The sequence below is a fragment of the Cervus elaphus genome, chromosome 7, assembly GCF_910594005.1.
Source record: "Cervus elaphus chromosome 7, mCerEla1.1, whole genome shotgun sequence".
NCBI lineage: Eukaryota > Metazoa > Chordata > Mammalia > Artiodactyla > Cervidae > Cervus > Cervus elaphus.
The window spans coordinates 31,899,321-31,924,826 of NC_057821.1; the positions used below are offsets into that span (position 1 = coordinate 31,899,321).

A 25,506-nucleotide genomic window follows, 5' to 3' on the forward strand; every position below is an offset into this window, starting at 1 on the left:
TTTTAAACTCCTCTGGAGAGGGGTTTCGATTTGAAGGGGTTTTGTTACCGGGAGGGAGCCGCAGTGCTGAAGGCCCCGTAAACGTGGAGGTAAAGCGGGGCCCTCATTTCCAACGAAGGTTACAGCAGTTCCGGTCATGTGGGCCAAGGCTCCAGTGCAACCGTCCCAAAGCATCCTAAGCAGCAAAACAGAATTAGTAAAAAATGTTAACTTCTTTAGTCTGACCCAGTTTTAAAATGCGTTCGAAAATTCCCACTTAAGGAAGGAGGACCCACAAGAGAATCCTCAGAGAAGGGCCCGCTCGGCGGGCGGGGACTAAGTTGTCGTGACGTCACCCAGAACTGCGTCATGAGGGGAGGGGCTGGCAGGCTAAATGAATGTGCCCGCGAAAGCGATTTCAGTTCTCACTTCGGTCCGGAACCCGCTCATATAAAGGAATTGCCTCTGCCTTGTCGGTGCTGTTTTGAAAGTTCTCTTAGCAGCTTTACCATGTCTGGACGCGGCAAAGGCGGGAAGGGCCTTGGGAAAGGCGGCGCTAAGCGTCACCGCAAGGTTCTTCGCGATAACATCCAGGGCATCACCAAGCCTGCCATCCGTCGTCTGGCCCGGCGTGGAGGAGTTAAGCGCATTTCTGGCCTCATCTATGAGGAGACCCGCGGGGTGTTGAAGGTGTTCCTGGAAAACGTGATCCGCGATGCGGTCACTTACACCGAGCATGCCAAGCGCAAAACTGTCACCGCTATGGATGTGGTCTACGCGCTGAAACGCCAGGGCCGCACCCTCTACGGCTTTGGCGGCTAAGTTGCCGGTTTCCAGCGTTCTTAGTATTTCCACCAAAGGCCCTTTTCAGGGCCGCCCACATATTTCGATGAAAGAGCTAGCTAGCACTTTTTGCTGTTTCTGTTGTTTCTTCAGGCACATGTCACATGCTCAGTCTCCCCTAAACAAAGCCCACTTCTCGGAACTTAACACTGGAGGATGGTATGATAGTCCACCCCATTTTTGCCAAGATGATACCGTGGATAGGACTGCACAGTCGGACATGACAGCACGCACACACGCAGGAAGTTTTAGAGGTGGAAGTTCACTGTGGTTTTAGATATAATTTCGGCGCGTTTAAACGTTTTATGAGACAGTCTACCCCAGAAAGATTTCCTTAATTTTGGGATATTTCGAATTTGGAATCGAATATCCACGGTTCTTGAGTATTACAGAGAAGTCGCTTACACTCACCGCGATGTAGCGATGCCTGGCTCTCCCGGCGGTGGCCTGTGCTCAAGATGGCGGCGAGGCAGAGGAACAAAGAAAGCCCGCGCCCGCGGCGGGAAGCGCGAGTCGGAACAAAGGCGAATTCACAAGTAGGGCGGGTCTTCCCCTCAGCGGGGGCGCGCTTCTGGCCTCGGCTGGCGTGTGGTTCTGCTGCTGCGCTCTGCTGACTAAAACTTGTACCCATGCATTGAGGGAACAATTAAAACGGACCCGCCGGGAGAGCTACCATGTATTAGGTATAGAGGACATTATAGTCCGAATTCCTGTTTGAAAAATTTGAAAAGTCGACAGGAAGTATGTTTTCAAATGAGCAACATAAATGGCACTTAGGCTTAAGTAAAAAAAAAAAAAGTACTATACAGACATCAGGATTTTTTACCTCAAAGGAAATATGCACTGTTTTTGTTATTGTTTGTTTTTAAAAGTTACCGGTATACTTACTGCCTAACTAAATACCTAATAGTCTGTACACATGAACAAATCCTTGTTATACCTTAAATGTCTTAGAGATCTGGTTTGTTCAGAGGAAGATCCAATCTTACCTTTTGTTCCGTCTCAGGTCTCTTAATGCATTGATACATGTTTTCTTCAGATTTCCTGGATCTCAGTTTTCTGACATTGATTTGATGTAGACCTGGCCTATAGAATGTCCTCCTGGTTTGGCTTGTTTCCTGATGGGGTTATTTTGATTTCTGTACCCTGTATGTCCTACAAAGTAGAAGTGATTTTCCCTGGACTTGACTGAAATAACATTAATTCTCTTGTCATGGAACAGGTTATAGATCATTGTATGTAAATACTATTGTACATCAGGGTCACTTGTTAAGGGGATTATGGGGGTTCTAGGTCAGTCATTGGTTTAGAATAATTATTAATAGCTTCTTAGTAAAATCTGATTTCTCCTCCTTACGGCTGGCAAGTAGTTTGTAGGGTGATACTTTGAAAGCCAGAAATCAATGGAGTCATTTGGAATGTCATCTCTTTCAAAGATATGGGCTCTGGTGTTTAAATATGAAAAGAATCAAGATGTTATTGGAGCTAAGGCACTGATTTGAGGAGATAAATTCATACGATGATGTTAATTTAACAAACAAAATTGAGCACATGGCATGTACCAGGCACTGTTCGATGCTATGGAATTATAGCAGTGAACAATGGTGAACGAAACGGTATTTCTAAATTCATGGAGCTTATATTTTGTTGGAAGGGGCACAGACAAAACAGGTAAAACTGTTTGTTAGATGGTGCTATCTACAAAACTGAAGCTGGGCAAAACTTTATAGTGTAGAGGAAGGAGATGGTACTTTAAATGACATAGGAAGATTTGGGGAAAAAAGTCTAACTCTAATTCAGAAGATGCGGGTTTGATCCCTGGGTCAGGAAGATCCCTTGGAGAAGGAAATGGCAACCCCCTCCAGTATTCTTGTCTGGGAAATCCTGTGGACAGAGGATCCTGGTGGGTTAGAGTCCATGGGGTCACAAGAGTCAGACACGATGCAGGGATTAAACCAGCACCACCAGAAGGCTTTACTTGTAAGTGATGCTTGGGGAAAAGAGATTGAGAAAGTGAAGTTCCAAATGGAAGGAGGACTAAGTAGCAAAGCCTGGAGGTAGCAAGGAAGTTATCTGGTGAGCAGAGGGAGGCCAAGGGGGTGTGGAGAAAAAAGAGACCAAGTTTGAGAGGCAAATGGAGGTGAGTAGTTTGCTTATGGCCTTGGAACCCAACACATCTGACTATTAAAAAGATACCTCTAATCCTAGCGAGGCAGGAGAAAATCCCTGGAAAATGACACATATGTTGCTTGAACTGGCCATCAAAGGCAGGGAAGACTTACAGTCACAGGCACTAAGTTGTCCTCAAAACAGTTCAGGGAAAAGAATTATTTTTTTCAACAGGGGCAGGCCTGTCAGAAGCGGTTTGTATTGTTCACAGGGCCAGACAAGGAATCCTACCTGGTGTTAAATGCTAGTAGTCTTTCCAGCCCACTGCCTTGTTCAAGGCCTCAGGATTCTGAGATTCTAAAGTGGGCAGACCCGAGGGCAACTTCCCAGAACTGCAACTAGCTGCTTTAGCAACAGCTAATATTTTAGAGGACTCTGTGCCAGCACCACCCTAAGGGCCCTTTTATTGATCACCCCAGCCATATCACATAGTAGTTTTCGGGGAGCCGGCCTGACTGCTCAGGCCCCTTCTCGGCCCTGAGAGAGATCAAAAGGTCCCTCTCTGTCCCGCCACCCCTGATTTGTTAAAGTGCAAATTGGCCTTTCTCACCTCCCTCAAGGAAATCGCTGCAGCCACCATTTGCCTATTTTCCTGACTCTGATAAGATTATCGGGCTCCTGTGAATGGCTTATGTCTAGGTAGTCTTTACCTGATTGTAAGATGCTGGTGCCATGCTCTGCTGGAGTTAAGATAAAACTCCTAAAACTAGTATCTGCAGTTCTGCACGTATACAAGTCTTTGATCTAAAATTTGGTGAATCCTGTTAGTATATATATGTATGTTACGCCTCAATAAAGTCGTCGGAATCAGTCACAAGCTGACTCCGTCCCTCTCAACCCCATCTTTCTTAGTCTTTTATTTCTCAGGTGCACTGGTGATTGCGTCCTTGACCTGTTCATCTAGCCGGCAGGCCCGGCAGTAGTTGTTAATTCTTATTCCCATTTTAGAGGTAAGGAAATGCTCCAAAGGGTTTAAGTACCATGTCCAAATTTAGCGTTCAAAGAGGCTAAATATGCTGGGGGATTTCCCCTTAAACCATGCTTATCTATTTCTTAAATATACATATTTGCTTTCCAGAATACATTTTTTTTAGAACTGTAATTACAATTAACCTTGGACAGTAAGAAATGAATGCTTTAATTATATGCAGGCTTTAGGGAATTTCCTTCACAAGCACCATGACAAAATGTAGTAACATTTAATGTTCACAAAAGTCTGTGTAGATATAGGGAGAAAAATTCCCCCTTCTTTCTGTCCATATTCTTTGGTTGGTCTAATTGATAGAAGATATATTAACAGGGGGAAGACAAACCGAAACACCTAATTTGTATTACCTCCTCTGTACACTGGAGATCCCCAGTAAAACAGAAGACTACAAAATGGCTGAGTCACCTTAAAAATACCATCTTCAGATTAAAAAAAAACATGATGGGAATGGGTAGTCAGTTGTTTTCAGAGGTAACCAGGAAAAGCAATGTAAACATTGGTAACATTGTTATGCAGATTTAAGTAGTGTCGTTTTCCATAAAAAAAGATATTCTAGACATTAGGACATTTTCTTCCTTGTAAAGCAAGGGAAACACGCTTACAAATGGATTATTTACTTTATAAATGTAAATATCTTAGGAAACACCAAGTTTTCTACTAAGTATTAAGAGATTTTGCTGCTTCTTAAAAATAGCCAGCTTAGAATAACTGACATCCTTTCTATTAACAGACGTTTACAAAGACACGTGGATAATATGTAGCAAATTAACACTGTTGCGGTCAGGCTTAGTGCTGCTCAAAATTAGCTTCTTTGGTATTAGTGTTTGGGGAATAGACCTAACTTTTCCTCACACTACAATGGTAAAAAACCTTTACCCTGATGGTTGTATATTACCTTTCTCACTGCTTGATCTAGCCGTTTTAATACAGTCTGAAGAGTTACAGATCCTTTGAGACAACGTGGGTGGCTCTTAAAAGAGCCTTGAATTATTTGCGTTGTTTCACATGACGAAATTTACTTGGAGCTGGTGTACTTGGTGACGGCCTTGGTGCCCTCGGACACCGCGTGTTTGGCCAGCTCCCCGGGCAGCAGCAGGCGCACGGCCGTCTGGATCTCCCTGGATGTGATGGTCGAGCGCTTGTTGTAATGAGCCAAGCGCGACGCCTCGCCCGCGATGCGCTCGAAGATGTCGTTGACGAAGGAGTTCATGATGCCCATGGCCTTGGACGAGATGCCGGTGTCCGGGTGGACCTGCTTCAGCACCTTGTACACGTACACGGAGTAGCTCTCCTTGCGGCTGCGTTTGCGCTTCTTGCCATCCTTCTTCTGCGCCTTGGTCACCGCCTTCTTAGACCCCTTCTTAGGAGCAGGAGCGGACTTGGCTGGCTCAGGCATCTCAAAACGCACCCAGGACCAAGAAGAGACCACAAAATGCGCCCACAAGCAAATGATCTTAGTATTTGTTTGGCCTGTATGCAAATGAGGGATGGAAGAATTACAATTTATGATTGGTCTTTTCATCTCATCCTAACCTTTGATAGGCTCTTTATTTCAAACTCTTATTGGCTCTTCCCTTAGCTCACCATTACATAATTTGACCTTTTCACTACAAACTCCCTATGTAAATTAGCAGCGGCGTTGTTTCAGATCTGGCTTTTGATTGGCTTAAGTTTGTGTTTGGCCAATCGCAAAGGCTGTTTTACCAAACCGCCGGAGAGTATAATTACCTAGCTTCTTGTGCCTAAAGGGTCCATTTTTCTGGGTCTCAGCCTGTTTCTGTTGTCTCATTATGTCTGGTCGTGGAAAACAGGGTGGCAAAGCACGCGCTAAGGCGAAAACCCGCTCCTCACGGGCCGGGCTTCAATTCCCCGTGGGCCGAGTGCACCGGCTGCTTCGGAAAGGCAACTACGCCGAGCGGGTCGGGGCCGGGGCCCCGGTGTATCTGGCGGCGGTGCTGGAGTACCTGACGGCCGAGATCCTGGAGCTGGCGGGCAACGCGGCCCGGGACAACAAGAAGACCCGCATCATCCCGCGCCACCTGCAGCTGGCTATCCGCAACGACGAGGAACTCAACAAGCTGTTGGGCAAAGTCACCATCGCTCAGGGCGGCGTCTTGCCCAACATCCAGGCGGTGCTGCTGCCCAAGAAGACCGAGAGCCACCATAAGGCCAAGGGCAAGTGAACCTACTTAGATCTCGGTGTGTGTCGCTACAACCTTTTACCCAAAGGCTCTTTTAAGAGCCATCCACATTTTCACATTTAAAAGAGCTCGTAAACAGTACCCTGGTCTTCGCGTTATAGTACTTAGATTAAAGCTATTGGATAGATACTACGGCATGGTTACCCGAAGTTATCTTTCCTTTTTGACGGGACTGCTCCAAATGTGATTCAGGGAAATAAATTTATACGGGAAAGTGGGTAGTTTCAAGAGCAAGGGTAACGTTCACAAAAGCTGGAGTGGCTGTTTCCCCAGAGAAAAAGGAAACATTTGTATGGCGCTAAAAAATGCGGGTAGTGGTCTGGAATGTCGGGCTACGTCTTTTGAAACAGCAAGACGAAAGGACCGCTGGGATCACCGCGGGTTTTTCAAATCAATTACTGTTCACTGGTGCCAAATGGAAACCTGGCGACAGACTGAAGTAGAAAATGATAGCTTTTATTGCTTTGACTCTTTTCTCCCTTGAGATAGAGTAGGAAGAAATCTTATACGGTCTCCGTTCGGTTCAGTCATACAGTCTTTCCCACTCTGCGATCCCATGAACTGCAGCACCCCAGGCCTCCTTGTCTATCACTAACTCCCGGAGCCTACCCAAACTCATGTCCATTGAGTCGGTGATGTCACCCAACTATCTCATCCTCTGTCGTCCCTTTCTCCTGTCCTCAGTCTTTCCCAGTATCAGGGTCTTTAAAAATGAGTCAGCTCTTAGAATCAGGTGGCCAAAGTATTGGAGTTTCAGCTTCAGCATCAGCCCTTCCAATGAACACCCAGGACTGATCTTTAGGATGGACTGGTTGGATCTTCAACACCACAGTTCAAAAGCATCAATTCTTCGGCGCTCAGCTTTCTTAATAGTCCAACTCACGTCCATACATGACTACTGGAAAACTTATACAGTCTAGGAGTGGGAAATAGGGCCGTCGGTAAGGATGCAAGTTTGTGCTCTTTTTCACTTCAGGGAAATTTCAAAATTAGCAACTCTGGTTAAGTTAGGCCCGGGTGGTTGTCTCTGGTGGTCCTTGAGCTTGTTGTACCGATACTTTCTGAAATGAAATATGCTCACAAAAGGGCGTTTTCTCGGAGAAGTAAACACCAAGTGCATAGTACATTTTAACCATAAAGTAATCAAAGTGCGGTTAAGCAAGAAAGAAAACCATCTGTCAGAGTGGGCTCTAAGAATAGAGCCTAAAATGGAGGCTACTAGTTTTTGCTATAACAAACTGAAGCATAAATCCCATTTGGCCACCGCGGGAAAGTCAATGATTTTTTTTTTTTTCCTTTGTATTTTTGCTGCTCATCTGTGGCCTGTCGCTTTCCCTGTGATTTACTAGTGGAGCTAGGAAGTGACTGTCCAGGGCAATCTAAATTCAGAACAGAAAAATTAACCATTGAGAAAAAAAGAGAATACAAGTAAACCTGTTTCTAAAGCTTGATCCTCGGAATTTCAGCCCCATTACATAGATCTGAATCAGAACAGGCATCTTTCACGATGTCCAAGTAGTTCCTTAGTTACAGTTTGAGAAGCCCTGAATTTAGATCTAGAATATTAGCTCCTTTGGATAGCAGGCTTCAACAAAAAGAAGGATTGAAACGTGAACTGATTCATCCAATCAGAATCTTTAGAAATTGACCAATCACTTCAGTGACTCTCCAGCCAATGGATTTGTTTCGCGGGAGTTTTGAACTAGAGTAAGACCAATCAGACTGTTTCTGAGTGTATATAAACCCAATCTTTCTGGCTGTCTGTTTAGTCATTTTCCGTTTGTATCGTCATGGCTCGTACTAAGCAGACAGCCCGCAAGTCCACCGGCGGCAAGGCACCGCGCAAGCAGCTGGCTACCAAGGCTGCTCGCAAGAGCGCGCCGGCCACCGGCGGCGTGAAGAAGCCGCACCGCTACCGGCCCGGCACGGTGGCTCTGCGAGAGATCCGCCGCTACCAGAAGTCCACCGAGCTGCTGATCCGCAAGCTGCCGTTCCAGCGGCTGGTGCGCGAGATCGCGCAGGACTTCAAGACCGACCTGCGCTTCCAGAGCTCGGCCGTGATGGCGCTGCAGGAGGCGTGCGAGGCCTACCTGGTGGGGCTCTTCGAGGACACCAACCTGTGTGCCATCCACGCCAAGCGCGTCACCATCATGCCCAAGGACATCCAGCTCGCCCGCCGCATCCGCGGGGAGAGGGCATAAAGCTTCCACAACTGCCTCACTCCAACGAAAAAGGCTCTTCTAAGAGCCACCCACAATTTCTTTAAAAGAGCTGTCACTTAAAGTTCAGTGTCTTGAGTGATTTGGTTCGGGATGCAGGTAGAGTTAAAGCTGCACATGTTTAAATCTTATTTCTAAGGGGTATCTTAGAACATACAAAAGGATCTAGTCGGTGGCAGCTTTAAACCCTCCCTCTGGCGGGCTTTGTATACTGTCGATTGGCCAGTGTGCAAAAGTTGTAAGTTTCTGTCTCAGGAAGTGGAATATAACTACCTTATGCAGGTGGACTGGGGGGTGATTAAACGTGAGACTTAAGTCGTGCTTATGTAGTTTGGGAAGGGCAGTAATTTGTGTGGTGTTAGTGTCACGTTGGGTTATTTGAGCACATAGAAAACAAAATGCTGAATTTGGGTGGAGGTGATTGTGGGCTTGCTGTTTATCCTTTTTAGAGCTATATTCACATATTTGGGTATTGACAATTGAGAAACTAGAGCATTTGTTTTTGCTGCCTGTTTCTGAAACCTCAGTTTGCTCAGTTCCAATCACAGACAGGTTCAAAGTGAGACAGTTTTGACTTCCCTATAAAAGGTCGTTTTACACAGAGAGCAGTGAGGGCATTGTTTTGTTGACAGCGACTTATATAAAAAAAATAGCACCCAATCAGTATTTCTGATAAGCTTATTGGTGGCAGTAGTCAATCAAGGCAGAGCCGTGCTGACTTCTACAATTTCACCACTCATAAAGTGTCTGCGACCAGCAGCATGAGCGTCATTTGGAAATTTGCTGGAAATGGTAGGTTTTTGGACCCCACTCATGTCTACTGAATCACAGTCTACATTGTACGAAGTTCACTGCAGGTGATTTATGAATGCTAGTTTCAGAAGTCTATTTGTCAGTCATGTTTAAAAAAATAAAATACACCTGGAGTGGGGTGAGGGATGGTATTTTTGGTCTCTTCAAGAAAAGCATACTGTGAACTCTTACCAGGAGTAAGCATTTGCAAAGTACATTTATTTATATAAATTGAAATTTCTCTCAATGGCACATAACACCTAAGAGTCTATATTGAGAATGTGAGTCTATACTGAAAAATGGGCTTCCCTTGTGGCTCAGCTGGTAAAGAATCTGCCCACGTTGTGGGAGACCTGGGTTTGATCCCTGGGTTGGGAAGATCTCCTGGAGTTGAGAAAGGCTCCCCACTCCAGTATTCTGGCCTGGAGAATTCCATGGACTGTAGTCCATGGAATTGCAGGGTCGGACAAGACCAAGCAACTTTCACAGCCAACAGCATATTGAGAAATGGAGCTGCTTTCAGCAGTTGACATTACCAGGTTTTAAGGGATATTACAAGGAGTATTACCCTGGATTTGTGTTGTGTGCTGTGCTTAGCTGCTAGTCTTGTCTGACTTTGTCTTCACATTGGGTCTTTCCTATACAGATCAGCACAACGTCCTATTTGGGCTTTCCGATGGTCTTTTAAAGACTTCTCCATAGTCTTTTAAGAATTTGTCAATTTATCTCCCCTTGCCCATATAATTTTCATTCTCAATTTTTTTTTTTATTATGCAATATTTGAGAATATCTGGAAGTAGAGATATAAGTTTACCCATCTTTAACATCACCAACACTGGGCAAATATGTTTTATCTATACCCCTCCTACCTTGATTGTTGCCTTGAAGACTGTTGAAGAAATTATATCATTTCCTCTGTTAGCATTTTAATATACATCTACCATTTTAAAACCTAATTATGACATCATGAGAACTCTCTCAACAAACAACATCTAAGATTGATAGATTTTTAATTCATTCCACATATTATTTATTGAGTTTATAACAGTACCAGATGCTGTTTTGTGCATTGGGAATATACTCAGATGAGACCCAAACAGACAAAATTCTGGGCTCTTATGGGATTTATATTTGACTCTGAGATAAACAATAAATCAGATAAACAAGTATCATATGTAATATCTTAGATGGTGAGAATGAGTGCAATAAAGCAAGAATAAGGATTCTTATGGAGAGTTGACATTTAGATAAGGTGACCAATGAAGATGGCACTAAGAAGCTAGTTACCTCAGCAAAGCGTTGAAAGGTGAAGAAGCAAGCTGGGGAAAAAGGAGGAGGAAATGCTGAAGAGCTAGGGTGGCTATGTGGAAAGGGCTGGGCACTGCAGGAGAAGATTAAAAAGAGAAATGAAAGGAAGCATGATCTTGTAGGGGCTTGTATACCACTGTAAAGAATTTAGCATTTGCTCAGTGAAATGGAAGAACTTGAGAGAAGCTGAACACAGGAGTTTTTGTGTCCTTTTCTCTCATTTAATCAGGTTCTGCTTTATTCTTATTGCATGTGTGCTCAGTCAGTCCTGTTTAGCTCTTTTGCGATCCCGTGGACTGTGGCCTGCCAGGCTCCTCTGTCTATGGGATTCTCCAGGCAAGAATACTGGAGTGGTTCTTCGTTGGCTCAACTGTGCTCCAGCACAAAAATCAAAGCCCAGCTTTCTTCACTTGGTGCTATTCAGACCTTGAAAATAGAGGCTGATCTGGGAGATTTATAGTTAGGGAGAAAAGAGAAAATTATTCATAAAATATAAACCTTTGGAGTTAAAGTTGACTCATAGCATAATACTTCAATTTACTAGTTTTATGACCACAGGCAAATTGTTTGCTCTCAGGTACCAAACTGGATTTATTTGGGTTGTGAATTCAAATGTCTTTCAGAACCAGGCAAAGAGTTTCTGTATAAGGGAAAATGGTGAGCTCTCCAGCTTTATTTCACTGGGTCCTTCAGTCAGTAGCAGATCTGGCTGAATCCAAGCTGTGCTCCATATAGCACTCTTGTTATGTCAATTGCAAAAAAGAGATGCTAACAATAATGGCCTTTGGAGCTGTCCAGCTGGTAAGAGATTCATGACTTTATAAAGTCAAAGTCTAACTGAGTTTCTGCATGGATTAATGCAGATTAATCTGCATGGATTTAATCCTCACAATAACTCTGTGGGTTGGGGGTCCCATTGTTAGCTCAAATACTACGTTGAAGAAACAGTATAGTGAGGGAGAATACCTTCTATAGTGGTTCATTTTGTTAAATCTGTCATGGATTTTATCTCTGGGGCTAGAGAATGGAGGGCATTTTGTGTTACATGCATATTTTCCTTTTACCTTATCCATCCATTCATGAAAACCTTTTTGAGTAATTACTATGTGCTGAACAATGTTCTAGGTGCTGGAAAGAACAGTGCATAACATGGCAGAGATCCTTCTGCGTGGAGCTCACCGACAGAAAATGAACAAAGATAAACACAGTATTCTGGCAGGTCAAGAGGATTAAGAAAACATAAAGAGTCCAAGGGGATTAAGGACTGTCATAGAGTGGGAGATGGGTCGTGGACAGTTACCATTTTAAATAGGCTAAGTGGGGAAGACTTCACAACTGAGATGAGACATGAAAGCCAGTGGCATGAAATCTGGAAGGGAGTGGGATCTTCGTACTTCTGTAGAAAGATCATTCCTCACAAAGGAAACAATGACTGTGAAGGTCCCATGTTGGGAGCATTACTTGGAATGATGGCCACAGGTCTGATAGCCAACCAGATAGAACCAACTTTCTCTTCTTCTCTCACAAGCTGGAGTTTCTGGATAGCTCATCAGTGAGTTCATACGTTTTTCCCTCCCAAAAGTCTTACTCCAGTTTCCTGAATACATTCAATTCAGATGTTGTGGAATCTGGAGTCATCAAACACACGCTTTGGAGGACACTCAAGACAGTGGAGTACAGTTTATTATGCCAGCGGGTCCATGGGGAATCAGTTCCCAAGAAGGACCCTGATGTTTTTGAGAGGTCTAGTTTTATACCCCCCACCATGTGACTGGTTATATGTTAGCAACCTCTCTCTTGTATATGATTGAGTTTTACAAGTAGGTGTTAGGAGAACAAACAATTAAGGTTAAAGCGGGGGAACAATGATTATACATCAGGGGGCATGTCTCTATGGTTAATCTAACAGGGGCAGCCTGACCTCAACTACAATCTCCATTTGTCATCTGTAGGGAGGGAAATCTCCAGAAGACCTGGTTTTAACTAGCAATGGTTTTCTCACTCTTGGGCAGGGTTCAGGCCCAGTTCATATCCAGTCTTTAAAACAGACGACAGGCTACAAAATGGAATCTCTCCTGCTTTCCTCACACTGGCCCCAACACAGAAAATAAACCGAGGCCAGAGCAGAAACAGATGAGTGCTAACCCCAGGGAGACGACTGCCAGCCAGTTCAAGAATACCAGTCATTAGGAGCAGTATTAATTCTGTGATAATTTATTTAAAATGAGAAGTAAAATTAAAGGAATTTAACCAAAATGAATCTTATTTGCAACACATGGGATTTTTTTGTTTTGTTTTAGCATGAGAGGTTTTTATTATCAGCAGAAATATCTAGTTCCTCAGCCAGAGATGAAACCTGAGCCCCCTGCATTGGGAGCATGGAGTCTTAGCCACTAGACAACCAGGAAAGTCCCAAAAGTAAGATATTTTGAGGTTCCAAATAATCACTACCATTGTTTTACTTTTCAGCAAAAAGAATTCAAATGTAATATTTCTAAAAAAGGCTTTATACACTGATAGGTACATTTTCTAAGATTATATTGGATAATTACTAATGAGTCTCCAAATATAAATAAAACTGTTCATCTTTTGGCTGATGGCTAATAGAACTCCATAGGAAAACCTTCAAAATGGTGGTGAATTGATGGCCAAACCCATGATTTTTTGAGATAAAACAATTAAATTTTATTTATGATAAAAATGATGCATGTTATCAAGTGCTGATCTAAGCTATAACTGAACCTCGGCATTGAACCAAGAGATCACATATCTTCTGAACCCTTCCTATTGGGAGAGACTGCAGTTTAAATGCAGAGACTTTCACTAGGGTGTGTAGGCTGTTAATTACACTCATTTTTTAGAAGTAGTGTTCAAGGAAGGACAGGAAACTGGTGCTATTCAGCTTTTGCCAAATAACTATGAAAGTGTCTTGGAAGAAAATTTCTTCTATCCTTTGCCAACTAAAGAATGTTGCTAGCCATCTGGTTCTACAAGGTTTGAGATCCAGCAACAAGTGACTGAACTTTTTAGAAAATAGAGATTATCATGGTGGAGGGTATATTAAGGTAAATTTCCAAACTTTGTGGATGAAGAATGTCACTTGCTGTATCAGTAAGCAAAGGATGTGGCAGCCATCTAGCCTTAAGCCTCTGAAACTGCCACGCCATCCCCACAACTGTGCACCGAGTGGATTCAGGATGAAGAAAAATTGGATACTGGCCCTAAGTAGTTAACTTACATATCAAAGGAATGATTTCAATGAACCCAGACTCTTGGATCTTCTCAGACATAGAAAAGTATGCAAAATTCACTAGCTTGAAATGTCTGTTTTCTTTAATTAACAGTAATTTTTTGATATTTCAAGTACCTGCTTACCTCTTCCCACCCCCAACTCCTATATATCCTGGTTCTTCCTTACATCTTCAGAATAGTCCCTTAGAGCTTTCCGAGAGGCTGTCTCATGGGTTTCAGTCCTTGGTATACCTGCTGAATAAAACATAATTCTCAACTTTCGGTTTATCTCTTTATTTTTAACTGATAACCTTAAAGGCTTATTGCAAGTTTATTCTCTGCTTTTGTGAGATCCAAAAGGATAGTCTAGATCAGCGGGCAACTCTTTCTTCCAAGCAGTGATTCTGGAGCCCATGTGCCTTTTTTTGTCCTGGCCATAGGATTTTTAACTCCTTGACCAGAGATAGAACCTGTTGCCCCCTTCAGTGGAATCAATGGAACCTTAACCATTGGCCCGCCAGGGATGATGCCCCCACCCCCGTGTCCTTTTATCTTTGTATCTCAATTATCTTAAACACATTGCTTTCACATGTTAAAAATAGAATTCCACGGACTACATGTTAAAAATGTTATTGGCTTTATTCAGTGATTCATGAATCTGGCAGCTGCCAATCTAGCAGACAGAAAGGAACTCCGAGGAGCTGTATGAAATGAAAGGTTTTTCTAGGCAGAAGGGAGCAGGAACAGGGAAAATTATACTAGGAAGAAAAGTGGGTTGATTATTGCAAGGATGCCATCCTTTAGTGTAGGGGACCCCAACCTCCAGAATCTAATGCCTGATGATCTGAGGTGGAACTAGTGTAATAATAATAGAAATAAAGTGCACACTAAATGTAATGTGCTTGAACTGTTTACAATAGCTTAGGATGTGGGAGCTACCTAGATGTCCATCGGCAGACGAATGGATAAGAAAGCTGTGCTACATATACACAATGGACTATTACTCAGCTATTAACCAGAATGCTTTTGAATCGGTTCTAATGAGGTGGATGAAACTGGAGCCTATTATACAGAGTGAAGTAAGTCAGAAAGAAAAACACCAATACAGTATATTAACGCATATATATGGAATTTAGAAAGATGGTAACGATGACCCTACATGCGAGATAGCAAACGAGACACAAAGAACAGACTTTTGGACTCTGTGGGAGAAGGCGAGAGTGGCATGATTTGAGAGAATAGCACTGAAGCATATATATTACCATATGTGAAATAGATGGCCAGTCCAGGTTTGGTGCATGAGACAGGGCGCTCAGGGCCAGTGCACTGGGAGGACCCTGAGGGCTGGGATGGGGAGGGAGGTGGAAGTGGGGGTTCGGAATGGGGGACACATGTATACCCCTGGCTGATTCATGTCAATGTATGTATGGCAAAAACCACTACAGTATTGTAAAGTAGGCCCCAGTTAAAATAATTTTTTAAAAAAGAAAAAAATAAGCAATCCAAAGAAGTTGAGCACACAGCATCCAGAAAAAAAAAGTAATGGGCTTGAATTATCCGCAAACAATTCCCCCACCCAATATGGGTCCCTGGCGCCAATCGATCCCTGGCGCCAAAAAGGGTGGAGACTGCTGCTTTAGGGAATGACAGGGGTCTGTTAGTCTCATTATCTAACTGGTGATTAGGCCATTTCTGGTTGAACGGTAAAGATTCCATTTCTAGGGAAGCCAAAGTTGTACTAAAGTCTTGGTCTGGTAACATGGGGGTTAGCGCTAGTTTGGGCCTGTTGTTTCTGAAATACTTTTGCCCTGGGAAGGGATAGAGCATGTAAAGCCTTACTGGGAGGCTATTATGCCCCAGACCCGGAAATGTAAGTTTGCTCCCATTGTTAGGAATTCAACTAGAGGCCACATCTAACTACAAGGTAAACAGGCAAATAAAGTTGCTAATTGCTCAGAGAAAAGGTTAGTAGCTGTCGTGCTTCAACCTCCGAAGGCTTATAGTTTATACTAGTTAGAAATGGTCCGCACTTCTGTATTGAAATAGCCCATTTCTTTTAAGCGGATCAAGTTACTCAGTTATGAGAATTACTAAAAGGAGAAAACGTTCTTAAAAAATTAACATCACAAATTCCTAACATAGCCTATTTTTAAGTTACTCTTCCCCTAGAGATTACAACAATATCCAGCATTAGAGCCCTTTGGGAAAAGGTGAGTGGCTCTGAAAAGAGCCTTTGGGTCTGACAACTCCTAGAAACGTTTACTTGGAGCTGGTGTACTTGGTGACGGCCTTGGTGCCCTCGGACACCGCGTGTTTGGCCAGCTCCCCAGGCAGCAGCAGGCGCACGGCCGTCTGGATCTCCCTGGATGTGATGGTCGAGCGCTTGTTGTAATGCGCCAGACGCGACGCCTCACCCGCGATGCGCTCGAAGATATCGTTGACGAAGGAGTTCATGATGCCCATGGCCTTGGACGAGATGCCGGTGTCCGGGTGGACCTGCTTCAGCACCTTGTACACGTACACGGAGTAGCTCTCCTTGCGGCTGCGCTTGCGCTTCTTGCCGTCCTTCTTCTGCGCCTTGGTCACCGCCTTCTTGGAGCCCTTCTTGGGAGCAGGAGCAGATTTAGCCGGTTCAGGCATGATGGAAAAACGTCAGACGAAACTGACAAAGAAACCCGAAAGAATGCAGCTTATGGTGCCGGCCTATTTTTGTAGGGCTTCTATGCAAATAGATGCTTAACCAATCGCAATAGCTGATTGGATCAATTTAGCCAGTAGAAATGGTGTATGCAAATAAGGCGATTTCGATTCTGTTTCTTGATTGGCTGTTTAACTGGAATGAACCCTGGATATCCTCCGCCACCAGCTAAGAAAAAAAAGTTTCCGTTTCAAAACAGTGCAAACGATTAATGTTTTGTACATAAATATTTACTTGTGAGCCTTGTTTCTTCCTTGATGTGGACCTAAAGAGACAAAAACTCAATATAAATTTATGATTCTAGTTTTCGGCCAAAATTAAGTTACCGAGTTAGTAATTGTAGGAAAGAGAGCATAAAATTTTCCTAAATGCTGAAACGTTTTATAAATTAAGCCATTGGCATTTCCAGTTTGGCTTGATCAAACATTTAAGATTTACCAAGATCCAGCATCGTCACATTTCAACAGCGGTAGTATTTTCATGTTTCCTAGGAACAGAGTGTCTGAAAGTTATGGCAATGTTTGTTGAAGGGCTGGAAGTTCTGTAATACGATACTTTCATTGCAAAAATAAAACATTTATTCAAAATTAGAACCTCTGATAAATGTCGAAGCTGGACTAGTTCAATAACATTCAAAAAAGGAGTTTTTGAAAGGGCTCAGATCTGTTGAACTTTCTTTTTTGTCTCCTCCCAAACTTAATTTTGAGCAAGGGGATAAAAACCAATTAAGGTAAATATAAGGCATGTAAGATACAGGATGAATAGATGGAGAATTTACAGAGAAAATACAGGACAGACTTCAAAAGATCAAGGCTTTCCAAAGTGGGAACTGGTAGCCAATCACAAGGCGTATCCAGTTGCTTCTTTTCACCGCGCGAAATTTGAAGATTCGGACCAATCAGGATGACTTCGCCTTTATAAATAAGAGCAAGAAGAGCGGTGTTTGCGTTGCAACAGTGATTCTAAGCTTTCGTGATGGCTCGTACTAAGCAGACTGCTCGCAAGTCCACCGGAGGTAAGGCGCCGCGCAAGCAGCTCGCTACCAAGGCTGCTCGCAAGAGCGCGCCGGCTACCGGCGGAGTGAAGAAGCCACACCGCTACCGGCCTGGCACGGTAGCTCTGCGCGAGATCCGCCGCTACCAGAAGTCCACGGAGCTGCTGATCCGCAAGCTGCCGTTCCAGCGGCTGGTGCGCGAGATCGCGCAGGACTTCAAGACCGACCTGCGCTTCCAGAGTTCGGCCGTGATGGCGCTGCAGGAGGCGTGCGAGGCCTACCTGGTGGGGCTCTTCGAGGACACCAACCTGTGTGCCATCCACGCCAAGCGCGTCACTATCATGCCCAAGGACATCCAGCTAGCCCGCCGCATCCGCGGGGAGAGGGCATAAATTGTCGCTACCAGGTGCAAATATCAAACCCAAAGGCTCTTTTCAGAGCCACCTACTACTTCACTTGGAAGAACTGTATCACAAACGTAATATCCTAAGAAACCTCTAACAAAACAAGGTGGGAGCGGGGCATAACTACACGTGCTCCATGTACCAATCCTATGAAAGGACAGTTGGCCTGCAACCTCTTCTCTATATAAGAACCGGGGATTGACATCTGAAAGTTCCATTGCAATCCGTAAAATTAAGAAACAGCGAAAACTGATGTGATCCTCTTCCTCTAGAAGCAGCAAATAGTGTGAAGATATCCTTATACCAGTATAATAGGATGCATTATGAAAAGTAAATGCTAAGACACTTAGATCCTCCATATACTAAAGATAAATACAACCTGCTTTGGTTACTTCTGGGGTCTTACTTCTAAGTGACTTTGTAAACCCCCAACCCCCGCACCCCCAGCTCAATCTGTCATCTCAGTTTAATTGTATTTTTCAGTCCCTGTCATGTTGGACTCTGCAATCCCATCAAGTGCAGCACTCCAGACTTCCCTATCCTTCACTATCTCCCAGAGTTTGCTGAAACTCGTCCATTGAGTCAGTGATGCCACCCAATCATCTCATCCTCTGTTGTCCTGTCCTCAGTCTTTCCCAGTATCAGAGTCTTTTCCAGTGATTCAGTTCTTCACATCAGGTGGCCAAAGTATTGGAGCTTCAGCTTCAGCAACAGTCCTTCCAGTGAATTTTCAAGACTGATTTCCTTTAGGATTGACTGGTTTAATCTTGCTGTTGAAGGGACTCTTGAGTCTTCTCCAGCACCACAGTACAAAAGCATTGACTCTTAGGTGCTCAGCCTTCTTTATGGTCCAATTCTTATATCTGTATGTGACTGCTGGAAAAACCATAGCTTTGACTATACAAACCTTTGTTGGCAAAGTGATGTCTCTGCTTCCTAATAAGTTGTTTAGGTTTGTCATAATTTTTCTTCCAAGGAGTAAGCATTTTATAATTTCATGGCTGCAATCAGTGCTGGCAGTGATTTTCCAGCCCAAGAAAATAAATTCTGTTCTTGTTTCCCCATCTATTTCCTTTGAAGTGCTCAGACTGGATGCCATGATCTTAGCTTTTTGAATGTTGACTTTGAAATCTACTTCACTTTCCTCTTTCACCCTCATCAAGAGGCTCTTTGGTTCCTCTTCACTTTCTGCCATTACAGTGGTATCATCTGCATATCTGAGGTTGATTTTTCTCCCAGCAATCTTGATTCCAGCTTGTGCTTCATTCAGCCTGGCATTTCACATGATGTACTCTGCCCAGAAGTTAGATAAGCAGGGTGACAATATACAGCCTTGATATACTCCTTTCCCAATTTTGAACCAGTCTGTTGTTCAGGTCCAGTTCTAACTGTTGCTTCTTGTCCTGCATACAGGTTTCTCAGGAGACAGGTAAGGTGGTCTGGTATTGCCATCTCTTTAAGAATTTTCAACAGTTTGTTGTAATCGACAAAAGGGGTTTACTGAAGTCAATGAAGCAGAAGTGGGTATTTTCTTTGGGATTTTTCTTCTTTTTCTGTGATCCAATGGATGTTGGCAATTTGATCTCTGGTTCCTCTGCCTTTTCTAAATCCAGCTTGTACATCTGGAAGTTCTTGGTTCACGTAAAAGTAGCCTAGCTTGAAGGATTTTTAGCATTAACTTGCTAGCTTGGCGATGAGCAAAATTGCATGGTAGTTTGAACATTCTTTGGCATTGCCTTTCTTTGGTATTGAAATGAAAACGGACTTTTTCCAGTCCTGTAACCACTGCTTAATTTTCCAAATTCGCTGGCATATTGAGTGCAGCACGTTAACAGCATCATCTTTTAGGATTTTAAATAGCTCAGCTGGAAATCCACCCCCTTCACTAGCTTTGTAGTAATTGAATTATTAGATCAGGCAAAATAATTGAAATTTTCCTGTCCCTGAGACAGGAAGTCCAGGGATGATGCAGTATATGATGAAAAGCACTGGTCCTTGAGCAGCCGGAAAGTGGCATGCACACACACTGATATTCAAGGACCCATGCTGAGTACTACTGAAGACTAGTTTGCTGTTAATCCATTTGTTTTTGTGCTGAACAATACATCATTTGGTAAATGTAGTCATCCTTTCTGTACTAAAAATAGAGATCTGGTATCCAAAACATTGGTTCCGTGGGATTTCCAGAATTCAGTTTCCAGCAGCACCCCCAGCTGAGTGGCACAGCAGTGCTGTTAGTGATGCCGATGGGGAGAGCATAAGTTCATCAAATCTGGGGCCCGGACTAATAAGTATGTTCAGCACACCAGGAATTTAGAACTTGTTGCAGCAAGTTACTGAAAACTCAGATTGTACATAATGTGTCTGCACTCTGCATGAAAAACATGATGTAGTCACTAAGGCAGAGTTTGCAGTCATTGCTTATTATTAATCCTCAGAAAAAGAGCCGATGAGACAACAGCTCCCAACTTTCTTCCAACAAAGGCAGAATCCTAGGATAAACCCTGGAACAATGCAAGATTTGTGGATTCTGTCAGATTTTATAGACTTTAGCAATGGGAACTCTCAGCTTTATTGCTGGGTTTACTCCTAGCCTGAGGAGATTAAGCAACACTGGAGGCTCTTGAGGCTCTAAGCAAATAGTTCTGCATAGCATTGAAAGTATTAGTCCCCTGGCGGAACCAAAGAATCTGGACACCAACAGTTTAATTAATAAACATTACAGACTGTTGTGGAGCAAGTCCGCAGCTACGGAAACCAGAAGTCAGATTTCAGAAACAGCTGGTATAGCTCTGTGCAATGTTTTTGAATCTTGAAACAAACTTTCAAGAGATAATGACAATGCTGTATGATTTCTGTGTGATGACTGAAAGGCCTGTTAGCCTCCCAGTCATCATAGCTGCATTTCTGCCATTTAAAAAAAAAATGTAATTTTCAGGTGGCATGCAGGATACACTAAAAGCAAACCAAATGGGGTGGGGGTGGCTGGGGAGAAAGAAAACTGTTCATAACAGCTTCATTTATAAATTAGAAACAAGTTCGTATCTTTCAACTGGTCATTGGTTATATTATTTCTCAGACACCCATACAATAGCATCCTACTCAGCAATAAAATGAGGAGCTATTGATGTTAATACATGCAACTGTCTACATGGATAATGCTTAGTAAAAAAGCCAATCTTAAAAAGTTATATATTGTACTATTCCATTTATATAACATTCTCAAAGTGATGATACTGAGATGAATAACAGATTAGTGATTGCCCCAAGACAGGAAAGATGTGGGTGGATGTAACTATAAAACACTAACATTGAAGAGTTCCCTGGTAATAATAGAATAGTTTTGTGTCAATGTTGAGGTGATAGTTACATGAACCGATGCATGGTTTAAAATGGCATAAGACCACACACACACACACACACACACACACAAACACACACACACACGGGGGCAATATGAAAATCTGTGAGAGCTGAATAAGGCCTCTATGCTAGTTAACAGTACTTTGCCAGTGTCAGTTACCAGCTCTGATATTATGATATAGTTATATAAGATGTCACCATTAGGGGAAAATTGGCTAGAGTGTTATAGCCATGCTTTCCGGGAAACAAACTCACTCAGAAGGACAAGGCGGGCCCAAGGCAGGGTCTCCTCTTAGCCAAGGACCCCAACCAGCATTTGTGAAAATCTTTTATACCCCATGTGTACGTGTCCAAACCCACCACCCCAAATCCCTTGAGGCTTACAAAGGAAGGGTAAATACAATCACAATAACCCCATCATTCACGTGTTATGTGTTCAAACAGTTAATAATCAATAAGGCCGCGGTTACATTCCAACCAGTTAATAAACGATAAGCCTGTGGTTACATTCCGATAGATATTGTCCGGAGGCAGGGGTGATTGGTGTCTGTTTTCTCTTAGGTGATGAGTAACCTGGATATAATCTTCAAGGTTCCCCTGTCCGGAGGGGGTCTTATCCTTCCATTGTTCCCACAGGCACTAAGCAGAGAGTTCAGAGTCCACTGGAGAGGTGGCCGAGCATGATCAGCACAGACAGGCCTCAGATGGAGTCCAGGCCCTACGAATTCCTTCTTCAAGAGGAACTCTAGATACTATCGTAGCAACTTTTTGTGAATTTTGTTATTTCAAAATGTATATTTTATTTGACGATGTTAAAAAAACTGTGATAATTCTTTAGGAGTTGCTACTGTGTGTGTATTCCTGTGAATTTCAAGGCTTGTTTAACAATTAATGTTCTTTTTTGGATATGTTTGTTTTGTTTTTCTTAAACAGCAATGTTTTCCTTTCTTCTGCCTGTTTTAGTGATGATATGTCCACTGAATTGAAATCTGGTTCATTTACGTTGGTGTGTGATTTTTTTTAGCTATTGGTGCTGCTACCTCAAAATAAATTGTTCTGAAATTTGACCTTCATAATCTCAAATTTTCTGATGGAGCACTTGGCTGAGCTAATCTATACTCTTTAGGACAGTGTGCTTGGTATATCATAAGTGTGAATTTAAAAAAAGCTATTTTGAACATTCTATTTATTTTAAGGGCACAATTTAAATCTTAGTGCTCCCATGTGCTCAGCAAAAAAAAAATAATAATAATTTTTTAAAAAAATAATATAAAAACCTAGGAAAGATCACATTTTTATTTCTGCCACTTCTGTAAATTTCTTTGCCTACCACTGGAGTTTATGATATCTTTGCTTGAATTCCATGCACCAACTACAGGAAAGGACAATCACCCTTCCACTCTCTGTCCTCTATACAAGAAGAGGTTATTAGCCCCTGACAATTTACATTCTTTTCCTTTGCAATCCTTCACTGGTTAAATGTATATGCTTAATTTGTAGAAATTAAAGCACACTGTACAAACTAGTATTATATTAGAAAGTTTTGAAATCTTTCAATGTGTGTTAGCTATTATACTTTGTTTTCAGTAAGAGTCCGGGAATTTTATTGTTTGCCAACTAGATGCTATTTTGTTTACAATAACTCAGTTATTAATAGCATTTATCCTATTTTACGAAAAAAGCTACTAAGATTCAGATAGATTAATGGAGTGTTTGCGTGGTCAGTCTTGTCGGACTGTTTGCCCCTTTATAGACTGTAGCTCGCCAGGCTCCTCTATTCATGGGATTTCCCAGGCAAGAATACTGGAATGGGTTGTCATTTCCTTCTCCAGGGGATCTCTCCGACCGACCCAACCCTCGTTTCCCGCATTGCAGACGGATTCTTTACCTCTGAGCCATTTTCTAAATACCAGTAAACCTCCCTAGCCAGTTTCACTTTAGAATTTAGAAGGGGCGGGGACTCAGTGCAGTTTCCCGCCTTTCTGCTCTTCCAGTTTTCACAAAGGTCCGCACTATCGCTACATAATAGGCTGCAGGGCCTTGCATTAGGTACGTTCTGCGTTAGTGCTCAGTGTTTAGGCAACATGTCTGGACGTGGTAAAGGCGGAAAGGGCCTTGGAAAAGGGGGCGCAAAGCGCCACCGCAAGGTTCTGCGCGACAACATCCAGGGCATCACAAAGCCGGCCATCCGCCGCCTGGCCCGCCGTGGAGGAGTTAAGCGCATCTCCGGCCTTATCTACGAGGAGACCCGCGGGGTGCTGAAGGTCTTTCTGGAGAACGTGATCCGGGACGCGGTCACCTACACCGAGCACGCCAAGCGCAAGACTGTCACCGCCATGGACGTGGTCTACGCGCTCAAGCGTCAGGGCCGCACTCTCTATGGATTTGGTGGTTAAGTTTGAGCTTAGTAAGGCTCTTGTAGCAAAGCTAAAGGCCCTTTTCAGGGCCACCCACTATTTCTATGAAAGAGCTTGCATTTGGGTGCTCTGTAGGTGAGCTTGATACAATACAGATGCTAAATTATACATAAATAATACTTTTGGCCTTTAGTGTTTGGTACTACTACTTTAATTCCTACTGTATTTCCCAGGAATTGTTCACCCGGGGACCAATAGGTGTCTAGTGACTAAGTAACGGTCCCCCAACTGGTAAGTCAAGGTTCAAGGGTTCTTTGAGTAGAAAAAGTTGGGCTCTTTCAAACACCGTTAGATGGTAGCTGTTATGTTATTTCTGTATTAAATTACACTAATGAAAAAGACAGTAAAGAAATTTTGGGTTTGGTAATGGTAGAAAAAGAAGGGTTAATTTCACAATGTAGATTTCTCTGCTTAAAGTATATCTTTGGTCATAATGCTATTTTTCTCTGGTACATTGGAGTTTGATTCTGTGTTGAGGGCAAAAGTGAAAGGTAAGAGTGCCTTTTTGCATCTGTTTTTCAAGTGCTCTTAGCTCAAGTCATGCCAAAATGGCAATTTTATGCTGGCAGTTTCAACTTCAAGTGCACCACACAACTCTCCCAGAGGTCATTAAAATGTTTTAGAATTTGGAATCAATGTTGCAAAAAGCACAGGGAAAGAGATGGGGTTGCACACCATCCTCAGGATAAGAGATAGGTGGGAGGTCCTGCTAGATGAATCTTGTCCTAGCACAATGTTCATACATCTTTTGCTCTCTGCCTCATTAGCCTTCCCGTGTGATGATGGGCTTCTGAGGATCAGAGTTAAGTTGAACAAGAGGAGTGAGCAGGTCCAAGGTAGCTGGGTCTGATCACGTGGGTATTTTTGCTTGGTCTATAGTTGTCACTCACCAATGGGTTTTATCTGCATGCCATCCATGGATAGGGGACAAGTGGTTGGCCGACTTAAGGTTTCTTAAATATGAGATGCCTCATAGACGCTGAGTTCTTTATGTGCCTCATGAGTGTGTGGTGCCTGTTTTGTCCTTGAATCCCATCCTCTGTGTTTAGAACACATTTATCTATAGTCTCTGAGTCCAATATATACTTAGTATCCTTTGCAGAACTGAACACTTCAATAACAGTGAATCTCCTGCCTCCTCTCCACTCCCTGCTCTTTCCTCAGCCTAACACTTGCTACTCCTTCTGGGCCCATCTCCCAAATGACCTTCTTTCTCACACCCTCATAGCTACTTTGCCTGCAAATGGCTCTAACAATAAAAGCTCTCACCATCAGTGTCCCTGCTTGAACATATTCAATGTTAGTTTTTTGAACACAGCATTGGAAGAGGCAATCTGCCTTGAGAGTTCCTGCCTGTTCTTACTGGGTGTGTCAAGAATGCTACTCATCAGGGTTGAGGGACCTTAAAGAATAGGGTAGTGGTTGCCCCCAGACAAACAGCAGGTTTGCTTGCCACACTCACTTTAAGCCACCTGACCCCCCAGCTGTCCTGTGGCTGTGATGCAAACACACTGTGCATGCAGCATCCACCTGGGCCCCTCCAGGTCACCCCTGTGGGACCTGGTGGGCGAACCAATGCAACCTTGATGCTGCTGTGCTGTGAATAATAAAACCTCTGGTCTCTGATCTAGGTGTTGTGTCTACTACCAGCAGTCATGGAAAAGTTACAAGTTATCTTATTATCTCCTAAGTAGGGTAAGATCTCAGACTCTACAATTTCTGACAAAAAGTGAAGAAGAAGAAGAATAGGAAGGAGAAGAAGAGGAAGAATGAAAGCAGGAGGAGGAGGTGGAGGAGGAAGGGAGTGGGGGTGGTGGTGGCGGTGGGGAGAGAGAGAGGCAAGATCTCTGCTCCTCTTGGTGGCACAATCAGGCCTGGAATAAAAGTTAGGCTCTCTGGA

General features: G+C 43.3%; 5 protein-coding genes across 5 annotated transcripts; 3 read left to right on the plus strand and 2 right to left on the minus strand.

Moving 5' to 3' along the window:
* The first annotated feature begins 430 nt into the window (after positions 1 to 430).
* Positions 431 to 23,638, plus strand: LOC122697475. Its single transcript, XM_043908307.1, has 4 exons — positions 431 to 775; positions 12,456 to 12,491; positions 17,396 to 17,732; positions 23,255 to 23,638. Exons 1-4 carry the CDS (start codon positions 490 to 492, stop codon positions 23,583 to 23,585), a joined length of 990 nt encoding a protein of 329 aa, XP_043764242.1. The 5' UTR covers positions 431 to 489; the 3' UTR covers positions 23,586 to 23,638.
* Positions 4,948 to 5,428, minus strand: LOC122697464 (histone H2B type 1-C/E/F/G/I). Its single transcript, XM_043908292.1, has one exon. It carries the CDS (start codon positions 5,373 to 5,375, stop codon positions 4,995 to 4,997), a length of 381 nt encoding a protein of 126 aa, XP_043764227.1. The 5' UTR covers positions 5,376 to 5,428; the 3' UTR covers positions 4,948 to 4,994.
* On the plus strand, positions 5,714 to 6,228 carry LOC122697450 (histone H2A type 1). Its single transcript, XM_043908278.1, has one exon. It carries the CDS (start codon positions 5,770 to 5,772, stop codon positions 6,160 to 6,162), a length of 393 nt encoding a protein of 130 aa, XP_043764213.1. The 5' UTR covers positions 5,714 to 5,769; the 3' UTR covers positions 6,163 to 6,228.
* On the plus strand, positions 7,938 to 8,455 carry LOC122697474 (histone H3.1). The gene has a single exon (XM_043908306.1). It carries the CDS (start codon positions 7,971 to 7,973, stop codon positions 8,379 to 8,381), a length of 411 nt encoding a protein of 136 aa, XP_043764241.1. The 5' UTR covers positions 7,938 to 7,970; the 3' UTR covers positions 8,382 to 8,455.
* LOC122697459 (histone H2B type 1-C/E/F/G/I) lies at positions 15,942 to 16,415 on the minus strand. Its single transcript, XM_043908287.1, has one exon. It carries the CDS (start codon positions 16,368 to 16,370, stop codon positions 15,990 to 15,992), a length of 381 nt encoding a protein of 126 aa, XP_043764222.1. The 5' UTR covers positions 16,371 to 16,415; the 3' UTR covers positions 15,942 to 15,989.
* Positions 23,639 to 25,506: the final 1,868 nt, after the last annotated feature.